General features: G+C 47.0%; 1 protein-coding gene across 5 annotated transcripts; it reads left to right on the top strand.

Moving 5' to 3' along the window:
- Positions 1–1,349: 1,349 nt before the first annotated feature.
- On the top strand, positions 1,350–26,968 carry PRELID3A (PRELI domain containing 3A). Of its 5 annotated transcripts, none has more exons than XM_059139896.1 (7): positions 1,350–1,473; positions 10,003–10,171; positions 11,584–11,673; positions 12,585–12,655; positions 12,764–12,866; positions 23,911–24,038; positions 24,318–26,968. In XM_059139896.1, the coding sequence occupies exons 1-6, from the start codon at positions 1,442–1,444 to the stop codon at positions 23,992–23,994; spliced, it is 549 nt and encodes a 182-aa protein (XP_058995879.1). In that variant the 5' UTR covers positions 1,350–1,441; the 3' UTR covers positions 23,995–24,038; positions 24,318–26,968. The 5 variants fall into 5 exon arrangements, with proteins under 5 accessions (XP_058995879.1, XP_058995880.1, XP_058995881.1 ...); XM_059139897.1 differs by having other exon boundaries at positions 24,321–26,968; XM_059139898.1 differs by lacking the exon at positions 24,318–26,968 and adding an exon at positions 14,460–14,547 and having other exon boundaries at positions 23,911–24,296.
- The last annotated feature ends 838 nt before the right edge of the window (positions 26,969–27,806 follow it).

Raw genomic sequence — 27,806 nt, forward strand, 5'->3', positions numbered from 1 at the left:
GGACAGAGCCTGCTCCTCTTTTCAGGGTGCCAAGGTAAGGCCTGGCAATGGCCCGTACTGGTTTTTAGCTCCATCCCTTAGTGTGTGAACACCAAGAGAGCTTTTCTACTGCCTGGAACCTCAGTTTGCTCATCTATAAAGCAGGCACAGTGGTATCAACTTTGGAAGATTACTGTAAGGTTAAAGACATATAGATGGTAAAGGTCCATGTGAGTAGATGATAGCCTACCTACGTCTTCTGACTGGTTCCATGAGCTCTTTCCACTTCACTGGCTTATGGCACAAACGTGTCCCAGATGCCCAGTCAGTGCCAAGTGCTGTGCTAAGTGCTGGGATTCCGTAGCAGGCCAGATGAGGTCCCCTGCCCTCACACCCCATCACATTTGGGGCAGGTTTCTCTTCTTCACAAAACAAGCACCTGCTTCTTTGCACCTGGACTTTGGTTGTGGTAGTGCAGAGTAAATACAAATCTAAAAAGGAAAAAATTGATTTTTCCGTGGTGTAAAAGGAAAAGAGTCTCTCCTTTCCTTTCTTAAAGATCATTTACTCTAGAAAACTTGTAAATTCTTTGTCCTTTTGGAGATGTGTGTAAATATTTTTTAAAAAGCTAAATAGAAAAAAAAGGAAAAAAAAGTTAAATAGGCCTTTTGCCAGTTCTAAACCAGAAACGTTCTTTCTCAAGGTCCTGGGAGCCATCTCTCTGAAATGTTAACTTTATTTCCAGGAGAACTTGACTTCAAACCCACCTTCTATGGTACCACATGAAAATTCTATTGCAGCTTTGGATAAAGACAATTAGCAAACAAAACAGTCACTCTAATTACTAGGTAAATTTAGGGTGAACTCTGAGTGAAAAAATGTCTGTCCAGTCCTCTAACTTGAGACCATGATGTAGGTGTCGCACCTTCCTTGTCCACATAAAAGCGCGAGATTTCTTGCTGTCTCTGCAATATCTTTAGGGGACCGCCCTCAACTGTTTTCTTCCTCTTCTCTTCCCTTGGGGAGTTTTTGGGGGGTCTGGCAGATTTTGTTTTTCTTTATACTTAGCCAACAGTAAAAAACCAGGCTGGCTGGAGAGCGCTTTGTTACAATTTGGACAACCTGAACGATGAGCATTAGCGCCTCACCTTCCATCCCTGCATTTTCAGCCGGTGCTGTCCCCGCATCTCCCTGCCGCAGCGCAGATCCCCCATCCGCGGCCGCAGCCGAGTCCCGCATCCCTATTTTTAGCTGCCACAACCCTCGTGGCCTAGTGACAGGCAAGCGGGGCGGTGCCCGAGAGCGCCCGGCCCCGCCCAGCCCCGCCCAGCCCCGCCCCTGCCGCGCGCGCCCCGCCCCCGTCCCGCCCCCCACGCGCCGGGAGGGAGGAGCCGGGCGCGCCACAGCCGGCGCGCGGAGTCCGAGCCGGTAGCCCGCGCCCTGCGGCCGGCGGCCGGCGGCGATGAAGATCTGGAGCTCGGAGCACGTGTTCGGGTGAGGTCGGGCGGCGGGCCACGGTGGGGTCCGGACCGGCACCTGCTCCTGCCCCCGCGGCGGCCGAGGAACGGCTGGACCCCAGACCGGGCCCTCGCCGAGCCCGCCCAGCCCCGCGCTGGCCGCTCCCAGACCGCGGCCCTGGCATCCTAAAAAGAGGGGGCAGGCTCTGTCCTTTCTAGGGCGTCGTTAGGTAGAGAGCCGGCAGAGTGGTGCAGTCTGTCGGATGGAGGGACCGCCTGACTGACGGAGGCCGGTGGTGGGATTGTCGCAGCTCGGGGGCCGGAGGCGGCCTTTCCCTGGGGGGCTGGCGGAGGGCCGAGGCGCGGGGACGGATCTCAGCCACCCGAAAGAGGCCGGACGGCGCGGGCCGGCGAGTGCGCTGGGCGGCGGGGCGCCCTGGTGTACTCGGAGGCCCGGGGGCGGGGGCACGCGGCGGGGAGGGGGCCCCGGAAAGTGACAGCCTTCTTTCCTCCGCCCACCCGGGAGCGGGCCCGATCTCGCCTGTACCATGCGCTCTTTGGGGCAGGGCGCGCGGCATCCTAGGGAGAACAGGGGCCTGGGGAGCGGGCCCGGTCCTCTGCTGAGATTGTGCTGTGCCATTGAACCCAGACTCTAAGCTGTGAGCTCGGCAGGAAGCCAAATGTGGAGAAGGCTTGTGGGGGGTCTTTCATCCTGAATGCACTTGTGGGCATGGAAGGTCTCCAAGCCAGCATGGAAAACGGAGAACTGTTTTAAGAGTACCCTCGTGACCTAAATGGTATCTTCTAAGTCACTTTGGTATGTGACACTATACAATTATCCTTTAAGATTTTTTAAAGGAACACAGATTTTAAAGATTCCTTGATCCCACTTGGAGAAGCATTTTGTTTTGGGGAAAAAAACAAAACTGCGTGAAGTGAAATTGTCATCCTTTGGCCTTTTTATGTAAAATTATTACAATAAAACTTTATCGAGTGGTTTAAAACCTCTGAAATTATTTCTAATGAAATCTTTAGAGTTTATGAGATTCATTTTTGAGTGTTGATTTTTGTATGGTCTGCAGTCTTTCTCAACTGGGCTTCCCTGAGAGATCCTGTGAAAACCCCAGTGAGAATGACTCCAGAGATTCTTTTCTCAATTTTGGAGATAACTGGCACCATCCGAATGCAGAGGGAAGACGTTAAATCATTGAAACTGTGTGCCCAGGCAGTGGGGCTCAGTGTTCTCCCTGAACACCTGAGAAGGACTGCCCTAGAAGTTCTTGAAATGTTGGTTGACAAGCAGAAGTGAATGGTCAGCTATGGAAAGTCAGTCACTGTTGATAAACTTCACCCTCATAAAGTGTATGATTCAACAATTCTTAGTCAATTAACAGAGTTGTACAACCATCACCATAGTCCCGTTTCAGAATATTTCCATCGTGCTACAAAGACTATTCCCATTCCCATTCCTCATTCCCATTCCCAGGCACCCGCCACTCATTCCCAGCCCCAGGCAACCACTAAGCTGCTGTTTCTATAGATTTGCCTTTTCCAGAAATTTCACCTAGAAGTCGTAATACAATATGTGGTCATTTGTGTCTGGCTTCCTTTACTCGGCACATTTTTTTGAGGTTCATTGGTATGGCATCCTGCATCAGTCCTTCATTCCTTACCTTATTCATTTTGTGTCGCTGATACTCTTCCGGTGCCTGACATACAGTAGGTGCTCAGTGAGGGGGTGAAGAATCTCAAGGAAACCGGGTGCCCTTCCAGAATGAGGGCAGCTGTCCACCAAAAGAATCCCAGGAGGCCCCCAAGTTGCTGTGGACTAGGTGCTGACCATCTGCCATTGGTTTTTGAACAACTGCTGTTGATTTTTGAACTTCATATTGGCAAACGTGGCTGAGGACGGTGGTAGGTAGGCCTTTGTGGCAGACAGGTGGCGAGTGAGGTGTTATTCTGTGACAACAGGCCCTCTGTAGGACAGTATGAAATTGGAAGCCTGGCTTTCTAGCTAGGCTTTATTAATGAGTTTCCGTTTGCTTAGTCCTTAAAATCACTGATCCACCCTCCCCTTCGGGGATTATAAACCTTTCTTTTCCTTTTTATACTTGTTTACTTTTTATATATTTGTGGTGCTGACAGGTGACTCGTTGATTGGAGTTTCATAAACATACTTTTGAAAGGCAAGAGATAATCAGGCACAAAAGCTTTGGCATTTATCAAGTTTTCCTCTTGTGTCCACATCCTGAAGAAACCCCAGGACCCAGGGGTGCCTGGGTGGCACAGTTGCCTAAGCGCCCAACTCTTGGTTTCAGCTCAGTCATGATCTCAGGGTCATGAGATCGAGCCCCACATCTGGCTTTGTACTCGTTGCAGAGTCAGCCTGGGAATCTCCCTTCCTCTCCCTCTTATTCTCTCTCTAAAACAAATAAATCTTAGAAAGAAAGAGAGAAAGAAAGAAACCCCAGGGCCTGGAGTGGGGCATAGCTGAGAGCAGTATGAACACAGCCATGGAAATGGAGAGCCCTCTGGGAAAGCCATCGGAATCAGCATGTGTGTTACCTAGATGGGGTTCAATGTAGTTTAAATAGTAATGAAAAATATAGGACTGAAATATAAAAATATAGAAAGGGATGTTAAAAATTAAACAGGTTTATAAATTTCATCCTCACAGCATTGACCAAGGTTTCAGGTAGGCCTAGAACAAGATCTTTCCTAACAGTCAACACAAGATTGGCTGGCAACATCAAGGTCATACACTCCTTGGATTCCAGCAGCTACCGATATCTAAAAAGTGATAACCATCTCAGGGAAGTCAGGAGCTTTGGCGGGGATATGTACTCCAGCAGGCTTGCTTTCCAGCCAAGAGCAGGGAAAAGGGACCTCCCCACCATTTCTTTTAAATAAGAGAAATTGAACATTACAGACAAGAGTGCTGTTCCCTTTCTCCCCACAGGCAAAATTATGAACTTGGTGGGTATCATCCTTCTCAAGGTCTGTCTGACTACGTGTGTGTGTGTGTGTGTATGTGTGTGTGTGTTATTCCATAAGCAATACATAATGGCATTTGTTGTCTTAAAATGGAAATCAACGGTATCACTTGGTACAGATCTTTTGACCATTTCTCTTCACACAGTATGTTTTTGAGATTGTGTGTGTGTATCCTATAGCTGCATGATATTCCATTGTATAACTATGTCACAGCTTATCCTTTCTCTTATTGAAGGGATATAACGTTTCCCCCTTTTTCCCTTATCATACTGCAGTGATCACTCCTGTATACGTTTCCAGTCCCTTTAATCAGGGGCCCACTTAGGCCAACAATTCTCAAACCATTCAGCCTCAGGACATCTTAATACTCTTAGAAAATACTGGGTGCCCCAGGCAGTTTTTATGTGGGTTCTACCTACCACTATTTACCATATTAGAAATTAAAATGGATATGTTTAAAAATATTTATCAATTCACTCAAATTAATAATGATAAACCCACTCCATTCATATAAGTAACATTTTTATTAAAAAACAAACCTGTATTTTCCAAAAGCACAAAAATTAGTAGGAAGAGGGGTGCTGTTTTTTTTTTTTTTTTTTTTTTTTTGCTAATTTCTGGCGTAACAGAAGATAGCTTGCTCCTCCTGTCTGCTTCTGCACCAGTGTTTTACAATCTGTTGTTTTGATTCAAATATACAAATAAAACCCAGCCTCACTCTATGAATAAAACCCGTTTGGTATTTTAATAGCCTTTTAAGTGATTGTGGCTGCTTTAAGTAATTTGCTGCTGTAACAAGACAAGTGGTTTCTGAAGCTCATTGCAATGGAAGATCTGAAAGCAGAATGACCAGAGTCGTCAGCCTGCCTTGAACATGAGTGGGTCTCTCCCTCTGACATCCCGCACCAGTCACTTGGAACATATGGGTTCATCGGGTTGGCAGTATGGGGCTGTCATCAGGCTCCTGGCAGAGGATACAAGTTTTCTAAAATTCCAATTTGTGATCAAAAGCTCAAATGTTCTCTTTGGCAGCAAATAACGATCAGTTGTTCTTGAAGGGATAGGCTCTCTGTATTCATTTTGGAGAATATGCCGGCCACATACCTAAGTCTGAATGAGCAAAGTCCGTCCTTCTGTTGTTTCATGTAGACGTGGTGGGTTGAGCTGGAGAGCCGCAGCTTGGCTGGGCCCCACCGCCCAGCAGCTGCCTGGTGCTCCCCCAGCCACTTGAACCTCCAAGTGCAGCCGGTCAGCTTCCTGTGCACCCCGCTCTCTTGCTCAGAGTATTAATGGAGGAGTACTTAAGGGTCTAAATATAAAATTAATAGTCTTGCTATTTCATAATGGATTTCTTTAAGAGACACTGGCATTATTTTCCTGAGTGAACAGCAGTGAGCCTTGACACCAAGTGCGGTTTGGGGTCAGGGCCTGCATTCATGGGAAGAGGCCCCCAACTTTACCCTCTGTTGCTTTTGCAGCATTGGGGTAAAAGGTCAATATTGTCTAAAAGGCAAGTCATGTCTCAGTAGCACTGAGGCAGTTTGGGCCTGGCAGACCTCTGGAAAGGGCCTGGGAATCCTCCAGGTATGGACCATAGGCTGAGAACTGCTGGTCTGGGCCTAGAGTTGCTAGGGTGGGTGCAGGAACGCTTTGCCTTGCTTGGGGCAGCCTTCATTTTTTTTTTTTTTAAAGCTTGTTATGGAAATTTTTAAAAGTATGCAAAAATGGAGAGCTGAGAATAGTGAGAGCCCACTGCCATCTCCCACGTTGACAGTCACCCTCTCACAGCCCGGCTGGCTTCACGTGTCCCTACCCACCGCTCCTTCCCCCTGGGTTATTTTAGGCAAATCCCAGGCATCCTATGATTTCATCCCACTTCATCTTCTGACACGCTGGCTGTGCATAGAGAGATGCCTGTGTTACTCCTTTCCACTCCCCAGTGTGCCAGGTGGACTGAATCCCACCACCTCCTGGGCTGCAGGGCCAGGTGCCGCAGGGGTGATGTCTGGTGCTTCTGCAGCAGTGCTGTGCTCTGAGGCAGCCCCCCACCCCCACCCGGGGATGGATTCCCATTCCATCATGGTTACTGTGAGTCACAGACATAGCTGGGACCGCACCTCTCAGAATGAACTTCAGCCAGTTCCTGGTCTGCCTAAGCCAGACACTGGCACACAAACCCTAACACAAGGGCACCAGCCCTCTTAGCATATCCCAGGCCTTGAGCCAATTCACCATCCACAGCTCAGTCTCCCCCTTTTTTCCAACACTTGATATTACCAGAGTTTGCCATTTTTGCAATGACTGCTAGAGTATTTCCTTTAACCAAGAAGTGTGTGATACTGACTTACTGTGTTTAACCCTTATTTAAAAAAAATGTTACTTCTTGAATCTGTTGATGTCTATATTAACTTACATGGCCCTCCTGCTGTAATCAGTAGAATTATTTATTATGTGAGTGTTTTAAGTGGCTTGTATTTAGTTTAAATCATCAGTAGAAAGATGTCAGGTTTCTCTATATAAGAAAGATTATTGTGTAAGATACACTTCATACAAATACTTCAACTTTTTGCTAGTTTTAAGTAATTTTAGGAGGCACAGCCTATTCTGCTTAAAGTAGTGATTTTTGTGGGAACAACTCTTAGGACCTTAGCCTGCAATGCTTGCAGAGTATTTCAGTGAGAAGGCCCCCGTGTAACTCAGTCCCTTGCTGCTCTCAAGCATCTCCAGCTTCTGCCCCGTTCCCTAGATCATAGATCGACCGTGTCCCTGACAGTTCTTCCTCAGAAAAGAAGGCTGTGCTCTGGGTCCTTCTGAGCAATCAGGTGTATCCACATCTCTGTGTCTTCATTGCTCTTTGTTAAAGCTGGTGAACAGGTCAACTCAGTGACACGATTCCATGGTTTGAAAAAGCATTTCTTTGTTTAAAAGAGGAGATTTTAGATCAGGAACATAATGGAAAAAACAGAGGGCAGGGGCCTGGGAGACCCGGTTCTAGAGCGGGCCCTGCTACAAATTTTTTGACAGAGGAACAGAGTTTTATAAGCATAAAGTAAATTAATGGTCGGTAACTGATACTTTAAAAGGATGGCAAATACGGAACAAAACCAGCCCATCTGTTCATAATCTTTGATATTTGACTTCGTAATTTCATTTCTAGGAATTAATCATAAAGAAAAATTAGATATGTAAAAGGTCAGTATATACAAATGTTTGCTACTGTCTTTATTTTATAGAGCAAAATTGGGAGCAATCGAAGTAACCTATTACAGGGAACTAGTTCCATATAAATACCTCTAGGATGACTTGTTGTGTAGCTCTTCATAATCAGATTTCTGGAAATAGATTCATGATATAGGAAGATGTTCATCATCAGTTAAATATAAAAAGCAGTGTCTGAGTATGGTCTGAGCATGATTCCAGTTTAATTTTTGTAAGGTGTGTGCGTGCGTGCGTGGGTGTGCCACATGTGTCTAGGTCTTGACTCTGGGCTGTGTCTATACATGCTGTTTAAACTTGACGGGTACAACTGCAAAAATGATGGTGTCGTTGACATACTCTTCTCTCCCGGGGGCTCGGATGCTTCCTGGGAGCACACACATCCTGGGGAAGGAAGAATTAGGGGAAGAAGCACTTGGGGTGGGGGGATCCACACTGAAAACCTAAAGGGGCACCTCTGACTCCCTGTGGACAGCCGTAGGGTTCTGAGCCTAACCAAGCACTAAAGAAGTACTGGGCGGTCGTGAACGTGCTTTGGGACCTCTCTGATAGTGGGACACAAAACAGGGACAAAGGTGTCCATCCCCCCACCTCTAGGGCTCAGGCCCAGAGAAAGTGGGGCAATGGCCTGCAGGAGAAGCTTCAGAGAGAGCTGGAACACCTTCGGGGACTCCCACACAGCTTGGGGTCATCTCTGGGTAGTGGAATTGTGGATGCTTTTATTTTCACACATATTTTGGACAACTTTTTATAATCAGAAAAAAAAATATGTTGGCTACTTCACGTCACATACCACTTCACAGATGGGGCAAAGTGCAGTCCACCCTTGAATAATGTGGGGGATTAGGAGCGCTGACCCCCTGTGCAGCTGAAAATTGTATTTTGTTTAAAAATATCTTTTCAGGGATGCCTGGGTGGCTCAGTTGGTTAAGCATCTGATCTCAGGGTTCTGGGATCGAGCCCCACATCAGGCTCCCTGCTCAGCAGCCTACTGCTCCCTCTCCTTTTGCCATTCTAGATATAGACATAGATATAGATGTATATTGCCCCTCCCCCTGCTCGTGTTTTCTCTCTCTCAAATGAACAAAATCTTAAAAAAAAAAAAAAAAATTCCCTTTCAGTAAATGGCCCAACTATCCACACAGTTGTTCAAGCCAGAAACCTGGGCATCTTCCTTGAGTTCTCTCTCCTTATTTTCAGGATTAATACATAACTTGTCATCCAAATTGGGATGCCTTTGAAAGTAAAAGGGAATACTCTTAATAGGTACCATAGGACTTATAGACTCTTGATAGGAAGTAGTATACTTTGATCTGTCGTGATCTTGGACATGAACTCAAGCCCCACGTGGGGCTTTGCACTCACTGGGGAGTCTGCTTGCAATTCTCTCTCTCTCTCTTTCCCTCTGCCCCTCCCACCAGGGTTGTGCTCTCCTCACTCAAATAAATAAATAAAGCTTAAAAAAAAAGAGAGAGAGAGAAAATCATAAGGAAATACATTCACAGGACTATTTTGTATTTATTGAAAAAAAAAAATCCACATATAAGTGGCCCCATGCAGTTCAAACCACTGTTGCTCATGGGTCAGCCGGTTCTCAGTAGAGCATCACTAGCTGGGATCAGTAGCCTGTTGTTCTAGACACACATAAGGCAGGCGCCTTACTGTACGGTAATAGCATTGAGCTCCAGGTGTCGAGGTGGTCAGCTAGGTAAAGCAGCCCAACTGGAAGTCACAGCCAAGCCTTCAGGCACCACAATAGTGCAGGCACAGAGGCAAACAGACTCCTGCTCCCCAGTGTTCCGCCCCTACCATGGCAGGGGCAGGTGGGAAGCTGGGGATGGGGAGACATGTCTCTCCACCCTGAAGCCCCAAAGGAAAAGGTGCTGCCTCTTTAGGGACTGGGAGAGTGCGGGGGGTGGGGTGATGGGAGAAGTGGGCAGGAAGGTCCTGAGTGGAGGGAGGGAAGTGGCTCAGGCAAGACCCCAGTGCTGGGGTGGCCTGTGAGTGCAGCACCTGGGCTGGGAATGCAGACACACTGAGCATGGCTGCCAACAGCCTGAGACGTCTGTGTCCCCAGTGTCTCACCAGTCCTGCCAGGCGAAGCCTTCGGATGGCCACTGGTCAGCCCAGAAGGATCGCAGCGTCCTGGATCTGGGTGTGGAGCTGGGTCCTCAGATAGATTGGTTTGACTATACCTTTAATTAAAAATGAAATTTTAAAAACACTTAATGAGAGTATTAACGTTGATCTTCATGTCACTCCGTGGGCCACAGCACCCCTGGCGGCCCCATGCGGCTGGGGCTTACAAATGGAGGGATTGCCTGCTCACTCCGGATGATTATGTTTTTCCCACCAGCCACCCATGGGACACCGTCATCAAAGCTGCCATGAGGAAGTACCCGAATCCGATGAACCCCTGTGTCGTGGGAGTTGACGTGCTAGAGCGCAGTGTGGACGGCCGGGGCCGGCTACACAGCCATCGCCTCCTCAGCACCGAGTGGGGGCTGCCCGGCTTCGTGAAAGCGGTGAGCGCGCCACTGCGTGCCCCGGCGACACCCGCATTGTCCTGCTGCCCCAACCTTGCCCGGCGCGCCCCTGCCCCTGTACCGCAGCGCCCCGCCGCACCCGCGGCGGCCCGCTCCCGCGCATGCCCAGGCTACACCCGCGTGGCCTGGCTGCACCCTCGTTGCCCAGCCCAGGCTCTACCTGCGTCGCCTGCTTGCACCCAGGTTGTCCCCGCTGCACCCGCATCTGCCTGGCAGTCCCCATCCGCAGGAGGTGACAGCCTCTCCTGAGAGCACGCACTCAGGACGTCAGAGAAGCCTGCGAGATCGTTTGTTTCTCTGTAAACTTCCTTTAGTTTCCATCTCCGGGGTATGTGGCCTGGGTTCCTCACGCTCGGTCCTGGCCCCATCAGCATCGAGTCTATTCCTGCAGCGCTTCTCGGCCCTGTGTCCCTCGGGGCCGCCCTAGCCAGATGCCACAGACTGGGGGCTCCAGACATCTGTTTCCTTACAGCTCCGGAAGTTGGAGGTCCAAGATCAAGGTCCTGGTGGGGTTGATTTCCCTGAGGACCTTAGGGGAGGGGTCCCGTCCAGCCTCTCTCCTTGGCTGGCAGCTGATGCCCTCTTGCTGTGTCTGTGGGTGGTGGTGCTTTGCCTCACGCAGCCCTGCTGTCTCCCTCTGTGTGTCCTAATCTCTCCTTCTTATGAGGACACTGCTCAGACTAGGGTAGAGTCCACCCTAATGACCCGCATTTCAACTCAATTACTTCTCCAAAGGCCCTATTTCAAATACACTCACATTTTGAGATGTCAGGGGTCAGGAGGTCAACATATGAACTTTGGGGGACACAGTCGGTCCCTGACAAGTCTCTTCTGCAGAACCATCAAGGGAAGTCATTGAAAATGTAAATCCAAGCACAATTTCCTCCTGCCCGACCTGACCCCTGCTCTCTTCTCAACACAGATTCCCAGCCCTGATGTGGGCCCAACAGCCCAGTGAACCCACCTTCTCCCTCCCATGCCGGCCTTTCACCGTGCCAGGAGCTCAGCCCATGGGTCAGAGCCCAGGAGGCGTCATCTGCAGCCAAGTCTGCTGACCCCAGGACCCTGCCTGGTGCCTCTCCCTCTGTGGTTCCACCACCCCGCAGAGGGGCTTCCCTACACTTCCTGCTCCTCACCGTTTTCTCTTCTGTCAAGGCATTTATTACTGTCCCACATTCACCTCTACCTGAATCCATTCATTGGACCCATGCTGGCCTCCACTGCTGGGACAGAGGTACCCAAGGAGCTGTGTGGGGAGGTCCATGGCTGCGTCCCCAGTGGCATCTTTTGTTGAATAGATAAAGGACTTAATTAGTAAATGAAATTCGTGTTTGATGCTACAGAATAAAACTTTTGATGTGTGACTATGCTAGCTTTGCTTTGTTTTTTAGATTTTGGGGACCAGTAGGACTTTGACATACATCAAAGAACATTCTGTTGTGGATCCAGTAGAGAAGAAAATGGAACTTTGTTCCACCAATGTAAGCAATGGCCTAAGATGCGAAAGGTGCTTGGTTTTCCTGGGGATGGTGGGTAATGTCTTCATTTAGTTTTTTTTTTTTTTCCAGCCACCTTTGGTCTAAGGGAATCTTTTATTTTTAATGGAAAGGCTGAACTTATTTAGCAGTATTTTATTTACCTTTTTATTTCGGTATAATAAATGTGTGGAAAAAATGCATATAATGAATTGTCACAAAGTGAACATACCTTTGTAACCAGCAGACAGATCAGAGACAGGGTGTGACCAGCCCCAGGAGCTCCCCCTGTACTCCCTTCTGGGGGGCACCTCTACCCCAACCTCCATATAACCACTATCCTGACTTCCAACAGCAGAGGTGATTTTTAACAGTTATTTTATTTTATTTTATTTTATTTTATTTTATTATTTTATTTTATTTTCTAACAGTAATTTTAAAAGCACCTTTTCCCCTTCACTCCTCTCTCATTCAAAAAAATTTATATCAGCCCACTGCACATTCAAAAAATATGTTGGGGAAAAATGCATGCGCTAGAAACATGGTTTATTTTTATAAAATCCTATTCTATAAAAATGCTCTCAGTAGCTTTGTGCTCATTTACCTGGAGGCTAACCCAGAAGGATTTTGCTTTTGTATGACTGCTGTTGGTTTGGCGGTTTGGAAGGGCCTTGAAGACCAGGCCAGACTTAGGTTTGGGTGTGGAGGACAGGTGATGGTCACCAGAAGGTGCGGCCAGGACTTCAGGTTTCCCTGGGACTTACGGTGGCGTCCCCCTGCCCTGGCGGGGCAGGGGGTGGCTGGATGTTTCTTCTGTTCTGGTTTCAGTGAGCTAATCTGGGGATGGAGGGGTCTGGGCAGATGGTCTGGGAAGAAATGCAAAAGAAATAGAACCTAAAGCCATTTTTTGTTTCAAGATCACACTCACAAACCTGGTGTCAGTGAACGAGAGGCTGGTGTACACGCCCCATCCAGAGGACCCAGAAATGTAAGCTCCTGCGTCCTGGGATTGACACGTTGAACTCCAAGGTCGGGTGGGCTGGGGCCTCTCCTCTGTGAGGGCCACGCAGCCCGCTTACTTGCTGCTCTTGTTTAGGACGGTGCTCACACAAGAAGCCATCATCACCGTGAAGGGGATCAGCTTGGGCAGCTATCTGGAAAGTCTGATGGCCAATACCATATCATCCAATGCGAAGAAGGTACGGCGCTCAGGCCCAGCCCCGTGTGCACTCCGGGTGCTAAGTGCCAGATTGAGGGGGTAAAATGTGTCGTCCTGTAAGTCCTACCCAGTGCTGCATCCTTGGTCGCCAATGAACCTGGGATATCACCGCATTTTCCACGGTTACGTTCAAAACCTGCAGCAGGGAAGGCTGGCCCAGGCCTGGGGGGCAGGGGAAGTGTTGCGTGAACGTGGAATGGAAACCCAGCGGAGGGAACTACCGCTTCAAAGAGCTGACACAGCACAGGCTCAGTGCCCAGGACAAACCCTACATGTAAACCTGGTCAGGCAGGCTTTTCAGGTGCTGTCCTTTCCCACTGAGTAGGCACTGAGGGGCCTAGGCTGAGCCTCCCATCCGCCAAGCTCCCCTGGACTTAGCTGCTGTCTCTGTGCCTCCCCTCTGTGGGAAGTAAGCTTTGTGGAGGTGAGGAGAAGGGTTGGATCCCAGGAGGCCATCCTCCCCACGTCCCTAGCTGGAGGGCTGCCTGAGTGAGGCAGATGCTGCTTACAGAGTCCGGCTTGCCCTCCTCCCCAGCAGAGCTGATGGAAGGGGCTTGGAAGCTGTGGAAGCTGTTCCACAAGTTCCAGGTAACTCACTGGCCAGAGCAAGGCCTTTGGATCTCACCTGAGCTTCCCTCCCAGGCTGATGTCTTCCCAGCTGACTTCTCCTTCCCTCCTCTCTCCTGGTTTGTTTTGATCAGAAGTAAGTCTCCATTCTGGGGACCCCTGGGGGTGCCTACCATGCCTGTCGCGATTTAACGGGAAAACTACTGACAGTTTGCGTTTAGCCTCGGCACCGAGAGAAGAGCTGGCCTGCCCTGTTTTCAAGAAAAATCCAAATCTGAGCAATGTTGGCAGTCGCTCAGCTCCGTTCAGGGGAGGCTGGGGAAGACAGGGCCCAGAGCTGCCTGCCTCATGTCCACACTGCGAGCCTCTTGGGAGGAGTCAGAACCTCACTCACTTTTGTGTGTTCAGGGTCTGCCTAGGGCAGGTGCCCAAAATGTTTTGCTGGAAAAGTAAATTACAGGCGGCAGGGAGTACTTGGCGAGGCCAAAGCCACTCCGAGGCCTCTTATGAGAAGAGTCAGGGGAAACTCAGCAGGGCCCAATGAAAAGTCTTTTATTTCACTTCATGTTAGGAGTTGCAGTGTTGAAGCCCTGCCAGACAATCACTTCCTCCCCTGTGGCTGTGTTCCCATTGGACAGCACCCTCAGGAGAAGGGGGAGAAGGGGGAGCGGGCCATCCGGGGATTTGGGTGGGATGAACCCGTGAGGAGGCTGCGAGGTCGCCCCCTAGTCCAGCACTCAGGAGGGGACAGTGCCGCTGATGGGTGCCCGTGTGGGGACAGCCCCAGCCGGTGTGAGGATTTCGGGCAGAATACGTACCACCTGATTTCTGAGCTTGTGAAACTGCCCTCTGCGGTGAAGATTGTTCGGGAACTGTGACCACTGTGTCTCCTTTAAAACCGTAGCGCTTTCCTGGTGCCATTTCGAACGCAGGCCGAGACCTGCTGTCTGCCGGGAGAGAAGCCGCATTTCTTACACCGTGTTGAACTCTTTCTGTGTTGCTCCAGGGGTGGGCTGCTATTGAGTGGATAATTGAGAATTCTGAGCGCGCCGTGAGCTAACGGGGTCTGCACCTGCACCCTATGACCAACAGTGGTAACTACAGTGCTCTTTAACCGCGTAGAGAATTTAGCTTCTTGCTAACAACCGTGTGCATGGTGGCTGGCGTGGGGTGTTCCGAGGTCTAGCTGCATGTGTCTCCTGCCCCCGGCTCCTTAGGATCTTCTGAAATGGAAACGGCCATGAGTTCATCCTCTTCCTAATTCATCTCCTTGTTTCACGGCAGGATTTGTTTCCCAGGGAGACTTGGGTATCCAGATTTGTTATCTGGTCTCTAAGAGAGGCAGTCCAGCTTCTCCCAGGCTGTTCTCAGCACCTGCTTGCTTAAACGTTTCCTAGAATTACTGCAGCATCAGGAAAGAGGCTGTTGCGAGTAGTCCCAGACCGATCCAATGGGAGGAATTTTTCGTTTTGGGTAGGATCTGAATATTTGCACATGTTCTTACAAAGAATGCCCTGTGGCCTTGCATCAGCGCCAGCACCCAGCCACACGACGGCTACTGGCGCTTTTCTTTTAGTGGCAGAAGCAATTTCTAGCATCTTCTTGAGCTTTGCAAACATTCCTTGGTTTCCCAGGCCACCAGTGGCTGGACTGCCGGAAAGGGATTTGACGCTTAATTGGTCAGCAGTCATCTTCACACTTCATAGGAAAGTCAGAGCATTTCCTGCTTCCCTCTGTTTAGGGAATCCTTATACTCCTGCCTTGAAACCCTCACCCTGTTGATCTTCCATACTGGGCTGCTCTGGGCTCCGCTTCCCACAGTTGGTCTGTCTGTCTGTCTGTCTGCAGCATGTGTGTACACACGCCGTGCCTCAGTCAGCAAACAGGAGCCGTGTGTTTCAGGCTCCTTTAAGAACTTCCTGCTGAAGCTTAAGTTGGCCAGAGACCTTCACCTTGAACCCAAGGTCATGATCTGCTGCTGGCTCTCTCTTCTTCCGTGGAGGCACCACTAAGGTGACTGCACATGGAGAGCCAGCCTGGTGAGCATAGTGTGTGTGGGCAGTGTGGCATGTATGCTACGTCCCTCCGAGCTGTGGACTCTGTCACATTCTGTTTCCTCACAAACTAGAGCTAAACTGCCTCAATCTTTAATCAGATGCCTCATCCAAAAAATCAAAGAAGAAAGAACGAAAGAACAAGAGGAAAAAAGGAAGGAAGAAGGAAAGGAAGAAATAAGCGAGCCTTGAGTATGGTTCTGTCTGGGAGAGGTGTGGAATCTGCTGGAATCTGCCGCTTGCCTCGTCACAGCCTCCACTGGGCTCTTTGGCTGTGACCTCTCAAGACAAGAGGCCTGTCTGCTGCAGACTGAGACCCAAAGAAGGGAAGACCACTAGCAGGAGGAGGACAAGGGCCACAAAGCTGCCACACCACTGCTGCCACAGGCCAGCCGCCCCCCGGGCCGGTGTTGTTAGACTGCTCTTATGCCTTGTCTGTCTTCCTCTGGACGGCAGCGTCTAGCAATTTTCTGCCAACCCTTGGGAGCTTACTAAACAACTTTGCTCTTTCCTGATGACCCCCTGTTTCCCTCCCACGCCCCTTGGCCAACTGTCTGCACTGTCAGTCTCTTCACACATCTCTGGCCACCGTCTGTCACGTCAGAGGCGATGCCGTGCATCCTCCTCACCACTGTTAGGGCAGGTCTGCACATGCCGGAATAGGGCCGTCCACCCCCACAGTGATACGTGTGGTGACAGCACCGTGAGCTCTCCCATCACATGGTTGACATTGGTCAAGAGAGCAAAGCGCCCTGCCCTCAGGCTGTGGCTGCCTTGCCCTGGGCTCTGGGACCAGCGACCCCCTGGGGCTGAAGGCTTATGTTACTTGTCACCATCCAGACACATCCGTGGGGAGGCTCATGCATCGGGGCCACTGAGATGGGATGGTGGCAAGAGTGCTTGTGAGCTCGAGGTGTCCTGTCAGCTTTAAGGTACTTCCGGGTGGGAATTTTAACTTTCCCGTTTTCACAAGCAGAATGTAAAATCTTTCCATCTGCTTTGAATTCTAAAAACTTTAGAGAAGGCCTTCTCCATTAGGGATGAGTAGAACTGTGTTCTACTGTTTTTTTTAGATATTTTTTGTTTGATAATAGTATTTCTAATCCAAAATGAAATGATATTCATTTCTATTTTCATCTGAATATTTTATGCTTATAGCTCCTGGTAAAAAGGAGTTAAAAGATTTATGGTAAGATAACCCTCCCCCCTTACTCGTTCTGCAAAGCTCATTTCTACCCTTCTGAGGGGACACTCAACTCTTTTGGTAGTTTTTGGCTTTTACCACTAGATTTCTAAATAAGTAAACATATTCTGCTATTTCTTGATTTGTCCATTTTATTTTATTTTATTGAATATTTTATTTATTTATTTGACAGAGAGAGCACAAGCAGGGGGAAACACAGGCAGAGGCAGAGGGAGAAGCAGACTCCCCGCTGAGTGGGGAACCTGACATAGGGCTTCATCCCAGGACCCTGGACCATGACCTGACACTTAACCAGGAGCAGACACTTAACCAGGAGCCCCTTGATTTGCCAATTTTAGACATTATCTAGATATTATTTACCTGTTTGGTAAAGTATTATTTTATCTCTCTCATCTCTTTCTCTCTGCTCCCATTCCCTCAAAATAGCTACATTGTTTATGGTTGAAAGCACATTCAGAGTTTCCATAATTCTGAAAATAAAAATACATAGCTATTGCTTATTACCAAGCCATAATTGCATTTTCTTTCTTATACAACTTTTCCCCCCTTGGTGATAATAGTAATTGTCTTATTCTTTTCATGTATTTAGTTTTATTTTATTTTATTTTTTTTTAAAGATTTTATTTATTTATTTGACAGAAATCACAGAGTAGGCAGAGAGGCAGGCAGAGAGAAAGGAAGGGAAGCAGGCCCCCTGCTGAGCAGAGAGCCGGATGCGGAACTTGATCCCAGGACCCTGAGATCATGACCTGAGCCGAAGGCAGTGGCTCAACCCACAGAGCCACCCAGGCGCCCCTTAGTTTTATTTTTTAAAAATCTCTGGCTGAGTCCTTCCATATTCTTACTTGCTCTCTGCAGTACCTCGTGATGTCATCTTCCACAGGTCAGTCTTTTTGGGCAGCCCACCACCTCCCAGTTTCTCTGGCACCTTCCTTTCTGGAAGGCAGGCCTTACTCTCTGACCAAGCAGCCATATGGCTGTCATCCCTTTCCCTGGGAATTTCTGGACATTTCTTTGACATTCTCCTCTCCTGAAACTCTTGTTTCCTTGCTTCCTTGCCTTCCCTTTTCTCTTCCCTGTCATAGGATGGAAAACAACATCTCATCATGGCTTCTAAGACTTGGCATATCTGAAAATGTCTCTTCTATTCTCATACTTTGTTCATGGCATAGTTGGACATATAATTCTTAAAAAAAAAAAAAACCTTCCATGGGGCGCCTGGGTGGCTCAGTGGGTTAAGCCACTGCCTTCGGCTCAGGTCATGATCTCAGGGTCCTGGGATCGAGTCCCGCATCGGGCTCTCTGCTCAGCAGGGAGCCTGCTTCCTCCTCTCTCTCTGCCTGCCTCTCTGTCTACTTGTAATCTCTCTCTGTCAAATAAATAAATAAAATCTTTAAAAAAAAAAAAAAAAAAAAAAAAAAACCTTCCACTCAGAATTTGGAAGGCATTATTCTGTTGTTTTCCACTTAGATTATTGATTCTCTGTATGTGACTTTTTTCTCTCTCTGAAAGCTATTAGGATCTCTTTATCCTTGATGTTGTGAAATCTCATGCAGTTAAGCCTTGTTTGAAGCGAACTTTAAAAAAATTCATTGTGTTGCACTGTGCATGTTAAATCCCTCATTTTGATATTGTACTATAATTATGCAAGATATTATTGGGGGCAGTGGGTAAGGGGTACATGGGACATTCTTGTACTATATTTACAGCTTCCTGTGAATCTATTATAATTTCAAAATTAAAAGTTAAAAAAATATTAATAGTAACATCATGGAAAATGGTAGAGGCAGGTACTCCCAGAATTGGTCCCTCCACTGAAACAACCAATAAGCTGGCATAAAAATGACAAAATCAACTTTTATAGAACTGTGGATTTTAATAAAATGCTTCAAGCAGGGGAGCACTTAATGAATCTTGATTAACCTACCCTGCAGATTTTGGACTTGCCAGCCTCCATAATTATGTCAGCCAATTACTTAAAATAAATCTCTGTCTATATGTACACATTTTATTGGTTCTGTTTCTCTGGAGAACCCACATTATTGAAGCTAAATTGACATCAGTTCAAATTAGATTAAAATTTCAGTTCAAATGAGATTTTTTTCTGAATTTAATACATTAAATAATTAATGTATTAATTATTATAAGCAGTAAGAAAATAATCAAGACAGACCCAGAAAGGAATAAGAGGAATCAGAATGGTACACTAAAAAGATAAATAAGTAAAAAGAAATAAAAATTTAAAAAAATCAATCAAACACAACAGATGAGGCTGGAAAGAATCCAGGAACAGAGAATTATAAAACTCATAGAAATCAATGAACAGAGTAAGAAGTTAGTGTTTCTTTAGCATTACTTACTTTAAAGATGAATAGATTAAACAAACCAGTTAAAGGACAGAGTTTGGGAGAATAGATGAAAAAAAAAGATGATCCTACTATATATGCTGTCTACCAGAGACTCCCTTTAGATACAAAGGGTTGAATGTGAGAGGATGAAAAAAGATATTCCATGTAAAGAATAACTAAGAGAGCTGGGGGTGGCCATACTAATATCAGACAACATCTACTTTTGATAAAAAATTGTTACAAGAGGGGCGCCTGGGTGGCTCAGTGGGTTGGGACACTGCCTTCAGCTTGGGTCATGATCCCAGGGTCCTGGGATCGAGCCCTGCATTGGGCTCTCTGCTCAGCAGGGAGCCTGCTTTCCTTCCTCTCTCTTTCTGCCTGCCTCTCTGCCTGCTTGTGGTCTCTGTCTGTCAAATAAATAAATAAAACCTTAAAAAAAAAAACTCATTATATTAAAAAAAATTGTTACAAGAGACAAACAAGGACATTATACATCAATGAGGGGGTCAATTCCTCAAGATGACAAAAGTTATAACCATTTACACACCAAGTTACAGTGCCCCCAAATATATAAAGCAAACATTAACAGAACAAAAGGAGAAAGACAATTTCTACAATAATAGCTGGAGACTTCAGGGATCCACTTTCACCAAGGGATAGGACATCTAGACAGAAGATCAGTAAGGAAATGGAGGACAAGAACAACACCATAAACCAACTTGACTTAACAGACATCCGTAGAACACTTCATCCAACAGAAGAATACACGTTTTTCTCAAGAGCACCTGGGTTATTCTCCGGGATAAACCACGTGTTAGGCCAAACACCAAGTCTTGATACATTTAAGAAGACTGAAATCATACCAAGTATCTTTTGTTACCCCAATGAAGTGAAATTAGAAATCAACAGTATAAGACAAATGGAAAATTCAGAAATATATGGAATTTTTAAATTATGTTTCTAACAACAAATTAAATTAATTTGTTAAAGAAGAAATTATAAATGAACTTAGAACATTTTGAGGTAAATGAAAGTGAAAACACAACATATGAAAACTTATGGGATTCAGTGATCAGAGGGAAATTCATAGTTGCAAATACCTACATTAAAAAAGAGAAAAGTGGGGCGCCTGGGTGGCTCAGTGGGTTAAAGCCTCTGCCTTCAGCTCAGGTCATGATCCCAGCATCCTGGGATTGAGTCCCGCATCGGGCTCTCTGCTCAGCGGGGAGCCTGCTTCCCCCATCTCTCTCTGCCTGCCTCACTGCCTTCTTGTGATCTCTGTCTGTCAAATAAATAAATAAAAATTTTTTTAAAAACTTAAAAAAAAAAAAGAAAAGTTCTCAAATCACTAACCTGACTTGAAGGAACTAGAAAATGAAGAACAGACTAAACCCATGGCTTGCAGAAGGAAAGAAATGAAAACGATTAGAGACGAAATCAACGGAGAATAGAAAAAGAATTATTTAAATCAAAGTGGTTACATTGAAAAGGTCAACAAAGTTTACAAACTTTTAGACTGACCAAGAATAAAAAGAGGATTCAAAATAAATATATCAGAAATGAAAGTGAGGCATTACTATAAATCTTACAGAAATAAAAAGATACAAGAGAATACTGTGAACAACTGTAAAGCAAAGTAGATGACCTATATGTGACAAACTACGAGAAACACACAAATGACCAAGACTGATTTAAGAAAAAATGGACTCTCAATAGGTCTATGACAGTTAAAGACATTGAATCAATAACCGAAAACCTTCCAGCCAAAGCCTCTCCGAGGGCAGCATAGGAAGAGCACTCTGCAGTTTGGTGGGACACCCAGGCAGATGGGCTGAAGGCAGGCATCTGACCAGACTGCAGATACTGCCCAGTAGTGGCTCCAAACCCACAGCAGGCAAAGGGAGCCATTGCAGATGATTGAACTGAAGGCAAATGCAAATGCATCTCAAGGACAACAGTAGGACACACACAGCCCACACAGGAGACATCCCAGAAGTGCCTGGTTCCGGGGAACAGGAAGCATTGTGCTGCATGACAACACAGTCCTCTTCTTCATAAGGCCCCTACTTTAAAGATCGAGAGACGTAGCAGACTTTCCTACCCCTAGAATCAAACACAGACAATATGAGGAGACAGAGGAATATGTCCCAAATCAAGAACAGGACACAATCACAGCACAAGAGCCAAATAAATGGAAATAAGAGATATGTCTGATAAATAATTCAAAATGGTGAACATAAAGATACTCGCCGGACTTGAGGAGAGGGTGGAGAATCTCAGTGCGACCCTCAACAAAGAGACTGGAAAAAAAAAGCAGCTAAAGATGAAGAACTCAGTAACTGAGATAATAAATGCACTAGAGGGAGTCCATAGCAGATTAGAGGAGGCAGAAGACAGTAGGCTGGCTATAATCAACTAAATGAAAAGCAAGCATTGGCAAAGATACGGAGAAACTGGAACCTTTGTTCATACCGATGCAAATGTAACATGATATAGCAACTCCACTCCCTACTTTTATACACAAAAGGATTGAAAACAAGTACACAAATTCTTGTACACGAATGTTCACAGTAGCACTACTCACAAAAGCCAAAAGGTAGAAGCTCAAGTGTCCTTCTGCTGATAAATGGATAAAAAAAGTGGTCCCTATAGACATTGGAATATTATTCAGCCATAAAAAGAATGAAGTAAGGATACACACTACAACATGCATGAATTGCTAAGACATTATGCAAAATAAAAGAACCCAGACATGAAAAGACCACTTACTGTATGCTTCCATGTATGCGCAATGTCTATAATGGACAGTCCATATAGACGGAGAGCAGGCTGGTTGTTGCCAAGAGGAGAGGGGAGGAATGAACGGGGGAGAATTTGGGGAGATTTCCTGGACTTTATCTTCCAATAACTTCACTCATTTTTATTTGGGCAACTGTACTTTTAATTTCTTGGTCTCTCCTGTTCTTTATGGCATTCTATTCTTGCCTCACAGTTTAGTATCTTCCCTCCTCTCTCTGCAGAAGTAGATGTGAAGAGGAGCCTTCTGCTGCCTCTGGGTGTCTCCTCCGTGCCCCTTCGCATGGGAGCTGTTTTTCTTCCTGACATACTTGACACACAAGCCGAGGGGCAGGTGGAGAGGCTTCACTGCAGGGTGACAATGGAGGTTGTCCTTGGCTTTTTCCTTGACAGCCAATGACTTTTTCTCTGGAGTGGTTCCATTTCTTCCAACAAGACTTCTCAACCTCTGGGGGCAGGGGCAGCCGGGGTCTAAGAGCCAGGCTCCCCTGTGGTTCCCTCCCATGTGTCCCCTCTCTCTGGACACCTCGGGGCTCTGAATGGCTTGTGTCAGAACCCCCTCCACCGCCTCACAGCCCGCACCTCTGCTTTCCACCTTCTTGTGGTGGCCCAATGACGATGCTGACTCCGTGGGTTCTGAATTTTGTTTCTTTTGTATTCCTGATGGTTTTATGGACAGAAGGCCAAAGGTTTTTCCCCACCATCTTGAAATCAGAGTTCTGTTGGCTTTTATAAACAATATTCTTTCCAAAAATACATAAAACAGCCCATTTTTATGGTTAAAAAAAAAAAAAACAACAACAACAGCACAGGACTCTGTTGAAGAGTAAAAAGCTCCTCCTTCAAGGGAGGAGAGCCTGGCATTTGCCGTTTAATTCCTGATTTTTACAAAGGCTTCCAGAAGTGTTTTGTGCAAATGCAAGTTATGTATTTTTTTCTTTTCTTTTATTAAACACAGACAGAACTGTACTGTATATACTCTTTTGTTCCTGTCTTTTTTCTCTAAGCAACATCACCTGAAAAACTTTCCTCTTGAGATTTAGCTGTGTAGCACTGAAGTCTTAATTCCTGCGGGATCTGGGGGCTCCTTGTAGATCAGCCCTGGATTTACAAAGGCAGTGGGTGCAGGGTAGAACACCTGTCATTCTGCAAACCGCACTCTGCCCCCTCTAGCGACCTTGACACTGAACCCTTTCTCTCCTGACAGCCTCACCGCTGGACTACTAGGTAGCTCTGTTCCTCCTCCTGGAGGTCATGGTCTAAAAACTGCCCTGGAGGGGGTTCTGTTCTAGAGGGGAACCCGGAAATTTGTGATCTGGGAAAGCACATTGTGAAGCAGGGCTAAGAGTTATCAGGAAAGGTAGATTGTCTTGACTCCTCGAAATGGCTAGCATGTGCAAGGGACCCCCCAGTGTCCTTCCAGAGGAAGACTGCATCTTTAGGGCAAGGGTATGTAAATGTCAGTTACTCAGCCACTTCCAGGCTTTGGTGGGTTGAGAGTGTCCTCCAAATAAGCATACACACCTGTCGGATTTTTCATTCTCCTCTGCCTTCCGTTATAAAGAAAACAAAACAAAAACAAACAAACAAACAAAAATTCAGATAGTCAAGACTGTGGTAGTGGTTATTTTCAGAGTTCTTCAGTATGAAATAGTTTGGCTGTATAACTTTGATTTTGGCGTGGGAATGGATTCTGGATTGATTTGTGCGGCTCTGTTTGGAACTCAGCACAAAAACGAAGGTCGTATGATAGCATATCATGCAAGCTGGGTGGCAGAACCTTGGGAAATTAAACCTCGCTTTTGAATTTGAGAAAATAGGTGAAAGGTCACCTTTAACCATACAGTGTTGCTTCACAATAAATCATCTCTCCACGCGGCTGTTGCGTTCCTGTTCTGTAGGTTCCCCCAGCCCTCCAAGGGGCCTCATTTCCTGGACGCCCTCTCTGGCAGGAGCTTTTGAAGAGAAGCGCGGTGGGACCCTAACACGGTGGGCTTCGTCTCAGCGGGCAGGGGCACGCACCCCGGGAGGTCCTCAATGCTGTTCTCTCGGCAGGGTCGCGAGGCCTTGGAGTGGGTGATCGGCCGACTTAACACGGAGTTGGAGGGCCTGGCAGCCCCTGCCTGCGCCAGAGCGTGAAGCCCCCGCGGCGCCCAGGACCGGAGGAGCAGGCCCAGCAGCAGGTGCAAGGCGATCACCACCTCCCCCCACCGCCACGCACCCCACCCCCTCCTCCCAACAGGGGTCTGCGCGCTCGCTCCCCACCTGATCTGTCGGAGGGAGCCTCCGTGATTAGTGCATGCCTAGAGACATTTAGAAAAGGGACTCTGGCAAAGGAAGCAAATGTGCCACATCTTGGCTTATAGCTTACCTTCACCTTCATCTTCATTTTTTTTTTTTTTTTGGGATGGAAAGTTTTGTTTAATAAACAAGAAATTAAATCTCTAATATCCTTTCCCCAGAAGCCAGAATATCAGAGTGTGAAAGGGAATGGCTTTCTCCCAGCGTTCACATAGAAGTTTCTCGGGGCCTATGATCCTGAGTTTGCGGCGATCACAAACGCAGGAGAGTCCGGTCCGGCGGTGTGCGCCCCCCACCGCGCCCGGGCTGCCGTTTGCTGACATTCCGCAGCTGGAACGCTGTTCTGCGTGCGCGCTGACTCTACTGACCAGACTTTATCTTCTGCTGACCACAGACCTTAGATTTAACTTAAGATATGGGTTTTTAATTATATGCATAACATAAAGCATCCCTGTTTCCTTTTAGTTTCTGAACATGAAATAGGGTACTTTTCCCCTTATTGATGTTTTAACTAAACCAACCGGTTTCGTTTTTAGAAGAGAAGGACTATGGGGAGAAACTAGTTATTTCGATGATGTCATATTATTCACTTATTTTATTGCCCAAGCATAGAAATAAATCCAGAATCCTGCTGCCTTTCCTCCGTTTCCAGTGGTATATCCATCCCTGTTACTGTGGCCCTTGAGTTCGGTAGGAATAAATTTGAACACACTAGTTACTGTGTCTACTCTTCAGCTACAGTAGAAGTTCCTGGGATGCTGTTTCCTCTGGAAGTTGGGCTTTCTAGAGCACTGTGGGCACACAGGCCAACCTATGATATTTGCATTGGTCCTGCCTTCTGGTTAAGTAGCTAGTTCTAGAAGGTTCGTCCAGAAGCAGAGCCAGGTGCTCTCTGGAAACAGTTTCCCTCTTTGTAGAAGAGTGCTTGTACTACATATTCTTTGAAGACTGTTCTGCCCATTTGGCATTAGAACCAACAATTAAAAACTGTATCTGATTTGAGCTGGTGGTTTTTTGGCTCCTAAAGAGTAGATAGATGCCTGCTTGCCTCTGGCATTTTCTGTGCTCACATTAAGGAAGGGTTAGGCATACTTTGATATAGGAGTTAATTGCTGGTTGTTTCTGTTGTGAACTTCATCTTTTCACCCCAGAAGGGTCTTCCCTAGCAGCTCTCTCCTTATGGCTGAGCCTTAGGGAATGCCCGGCGTGTTTAGAACAGGTGCTCATAGGTTCTGTTCACTTCAGGGTCCCAAGAAGGAGCAGGGTTACTTATTTGGGTGACTTGGAAGCTGAGACAGGTACCCTTTGTGTGCCAGCTGTCAGATTTATAGGTATGCAGCGGTACATCTGGGCCAGTGTGGGACAACCGAGCTGCAGTTTCCTCATCAGAAAACGCAGACGCCTATACCATCTCAAAGGATGGAAGCAGGGAGCGGATGGGCAGCACCTCAGTGCAGCCTGGTGGCACCTTGGCCAATGGCGTCACCATTAACTGCTGGCGCTGGCTGTCCCTTGGGGGGCACCACTGCGCGGGGCTGGAATTGGGAACCCTGGGCCTCCTTAGTGGAACATCCTTTTTTTGTCATGCATATATTTTAACTTTTTTTTTTTTTTTTAAGATTTTACTTATTTATTTGACAGAGATCACAAGTAGGCAGAGAGGCAGGCAGGGGGTGGAGTGGGGAAGCAGGCTCCCTGCTGAGCAGAGAGCCCGATGTGGGGCTCAATCCCAGGACCCTGGGATCATGACCTGAGCTGAAGGCAGAGGCTTAACCCACTGAGCCACCCAGGCGCCCCTTTTTTTTAACTTTTATAATCACTCTTAAGTGTTAACTGTTAATGGTAAAAGAGGCAAGTGGGAGGACATTCATGAGTCCTAACTCGGGACTAATTGGGATTTCTAGACTTGACTGCTCATTGTGATCTATGCTTGTCTTAGATTATAGGACAGCTTGCTTAGGGCAGGGGTTGGCAGACTCTTGCCTATGAGCTAAGGAAAATTTTTGCGTTTTTAAAGGGTTGTAAGTAAAGCCCCCCACACAGAAGAGGATGCGGCAGAGACCCCGTGAGGTGACCAAGCCTATTATTTACTCTCTGGCCCTTAAAGCTGACCCTTTTCTTGGGGATTCCACTGCATCTCTCAGTCAGCATGAATGAAGCTGAATTTGTTCCCTTTCACCCAGCTGCTTTCTGTTCCCCCCATTGCTAAGTAGTGCTACTTCCATTTTCCAAATACAAAACCCGGGTTATTTAAGACTTCTTCCTCCTGCTCTTTCTGTAGCCGTTTGGAAACCAAACATTCCTTTGAAAGATCTCTGGTCAGTTCTATGCCTTCTCATTTTCACTGTCACAATTTGCTTTAGGTGTTTATCACCTTATCATTCCTGGGAGGGCTGGCCACATCCCACGTGGTCTCCTCCCACACTGAGCAGTGCATGACCAGTGGGCTGCTGCAGAATGTTCCACGATGCTCTGTGACTTCCCAGGCCAGGTCCTAGGAGACACTGTGACTTGGACCTTGCTCGCTCGTGCATCACCGGCTCTGGGGCAAGCCAGCTGTAGGGTCATGAATGATAGGAGGAGCCGGACAAGGAGGTCCATGGGTTAGGAGCTGTGAGAGGGAGCCATGAGGGGGTGCCATCTTGGAAATGGATCTTCTAGCCCCAGGGAAGCCTTGAACTGACTCTGGGCCCGGTGGACGTCTCGACTACAAGTACCTCATGGGATGGTAGGCCAGAACCACTCGGCTAAAGCTGCTCCTGATTTTCTGATCCATGGAAACTTGTGAGATAATAAATGTTTATTGTTTCAAGCCACAGTGTCTTGGGGTCATTTGTTACGTAGCAATACATATCTAATATTTCATTTTATGTTAAATTTGTATAATCACTTTCTAAGTGGTCCCCTTTTCATTCTGTTCTTCTTCTTGTTGACAGATCGATCATTCCCAGATAATCTCACTGTAACTTTCCCTGAATAAAAAGTTATAGAAGTTCCTCATTCCTTTCTGGAAAAAGTAAAAACCAGGCCTAGGCATTGGCCTGGATGACTCTGATGTAGGTGGGCATCAGACTATTCTGTGGGCAATGCTGGGTTCTCTCCCTCTGAACCTGCCTGGAAATCTGCTTCCATGAACATGTCCTTGACTGATAAACAAGCTCACAGCTTGGTATATCTTCTTAGACGTTTATGCTTCCCTGGGACAATTTTTTAAAAAATCTGTTCACATATTTGGCTGACTAGTTTAAGTTCCTCAGGAGCCAAGATCAGATGTTCTGCTTTCCCCACACAGTTCTGGGCATCCCTAAGTTCTTTGGGGGATGTGAGAACTGGATTCAGAATCCTAGCATCTAAGAGGAAACACAGCTGGAAATGTAGCAGGGCAATGAGCACAGTTTGGCATTGGAGATGCCTCAGGCTGGGTGCTGGGCTGGTGTTCTGACTTTGGGCAAATGACAGCTCGGTATTGCTGTTTCTGTGAGAGAGGATATTAATGGCGCCTACTTCAGAGCTGAGGATTAAGGGAGTTCATGTATCTGATAGCGTGTATGTGGCCAATTACGGGCAGTTTATTCATAGCTACTGAAAATCACAATATCTTAAAAATTACATATTAATAGTAACACACGGCACAGAATATCCGCTATCAT

Source organism: Mustela lutreola, chromosome 11 (assembly GCF_030435805.1).
Source record: "Mustela lutreola isolate mMusLut2 chromosome 11, mMusLut2.pri, whole genome shotgun sequence".
Classification (NCBI taxonomy): Eukaryota; Metazoa; Chordata; class Mammalia; order Carnivora; family Mustelidae; genus Mustela; species Mustela lutreola.

Coding starts and splice junctions, on each gene's coding strand:
- PRELID3A (XM_059139896.1), top strand. CDS start 1,442: ATGAAGATCTGGAGCTCGGAGCACGTGTTCGG. Junction 10,172..11,583: donor TGCCCGGCTTCGTGAAAGCG/GTGAGCGCGCCA, acceptor TTTGTTTTTTAG/ATTTTGGGGACCAGTAGGAC. Junction 11,674..12,584: donor TGGAACTTTGTTCCACCAAT/GTAAGCAATGGC, acceptor TTTTGTTTCAAG/ATCACACTCACAAACCTGGT.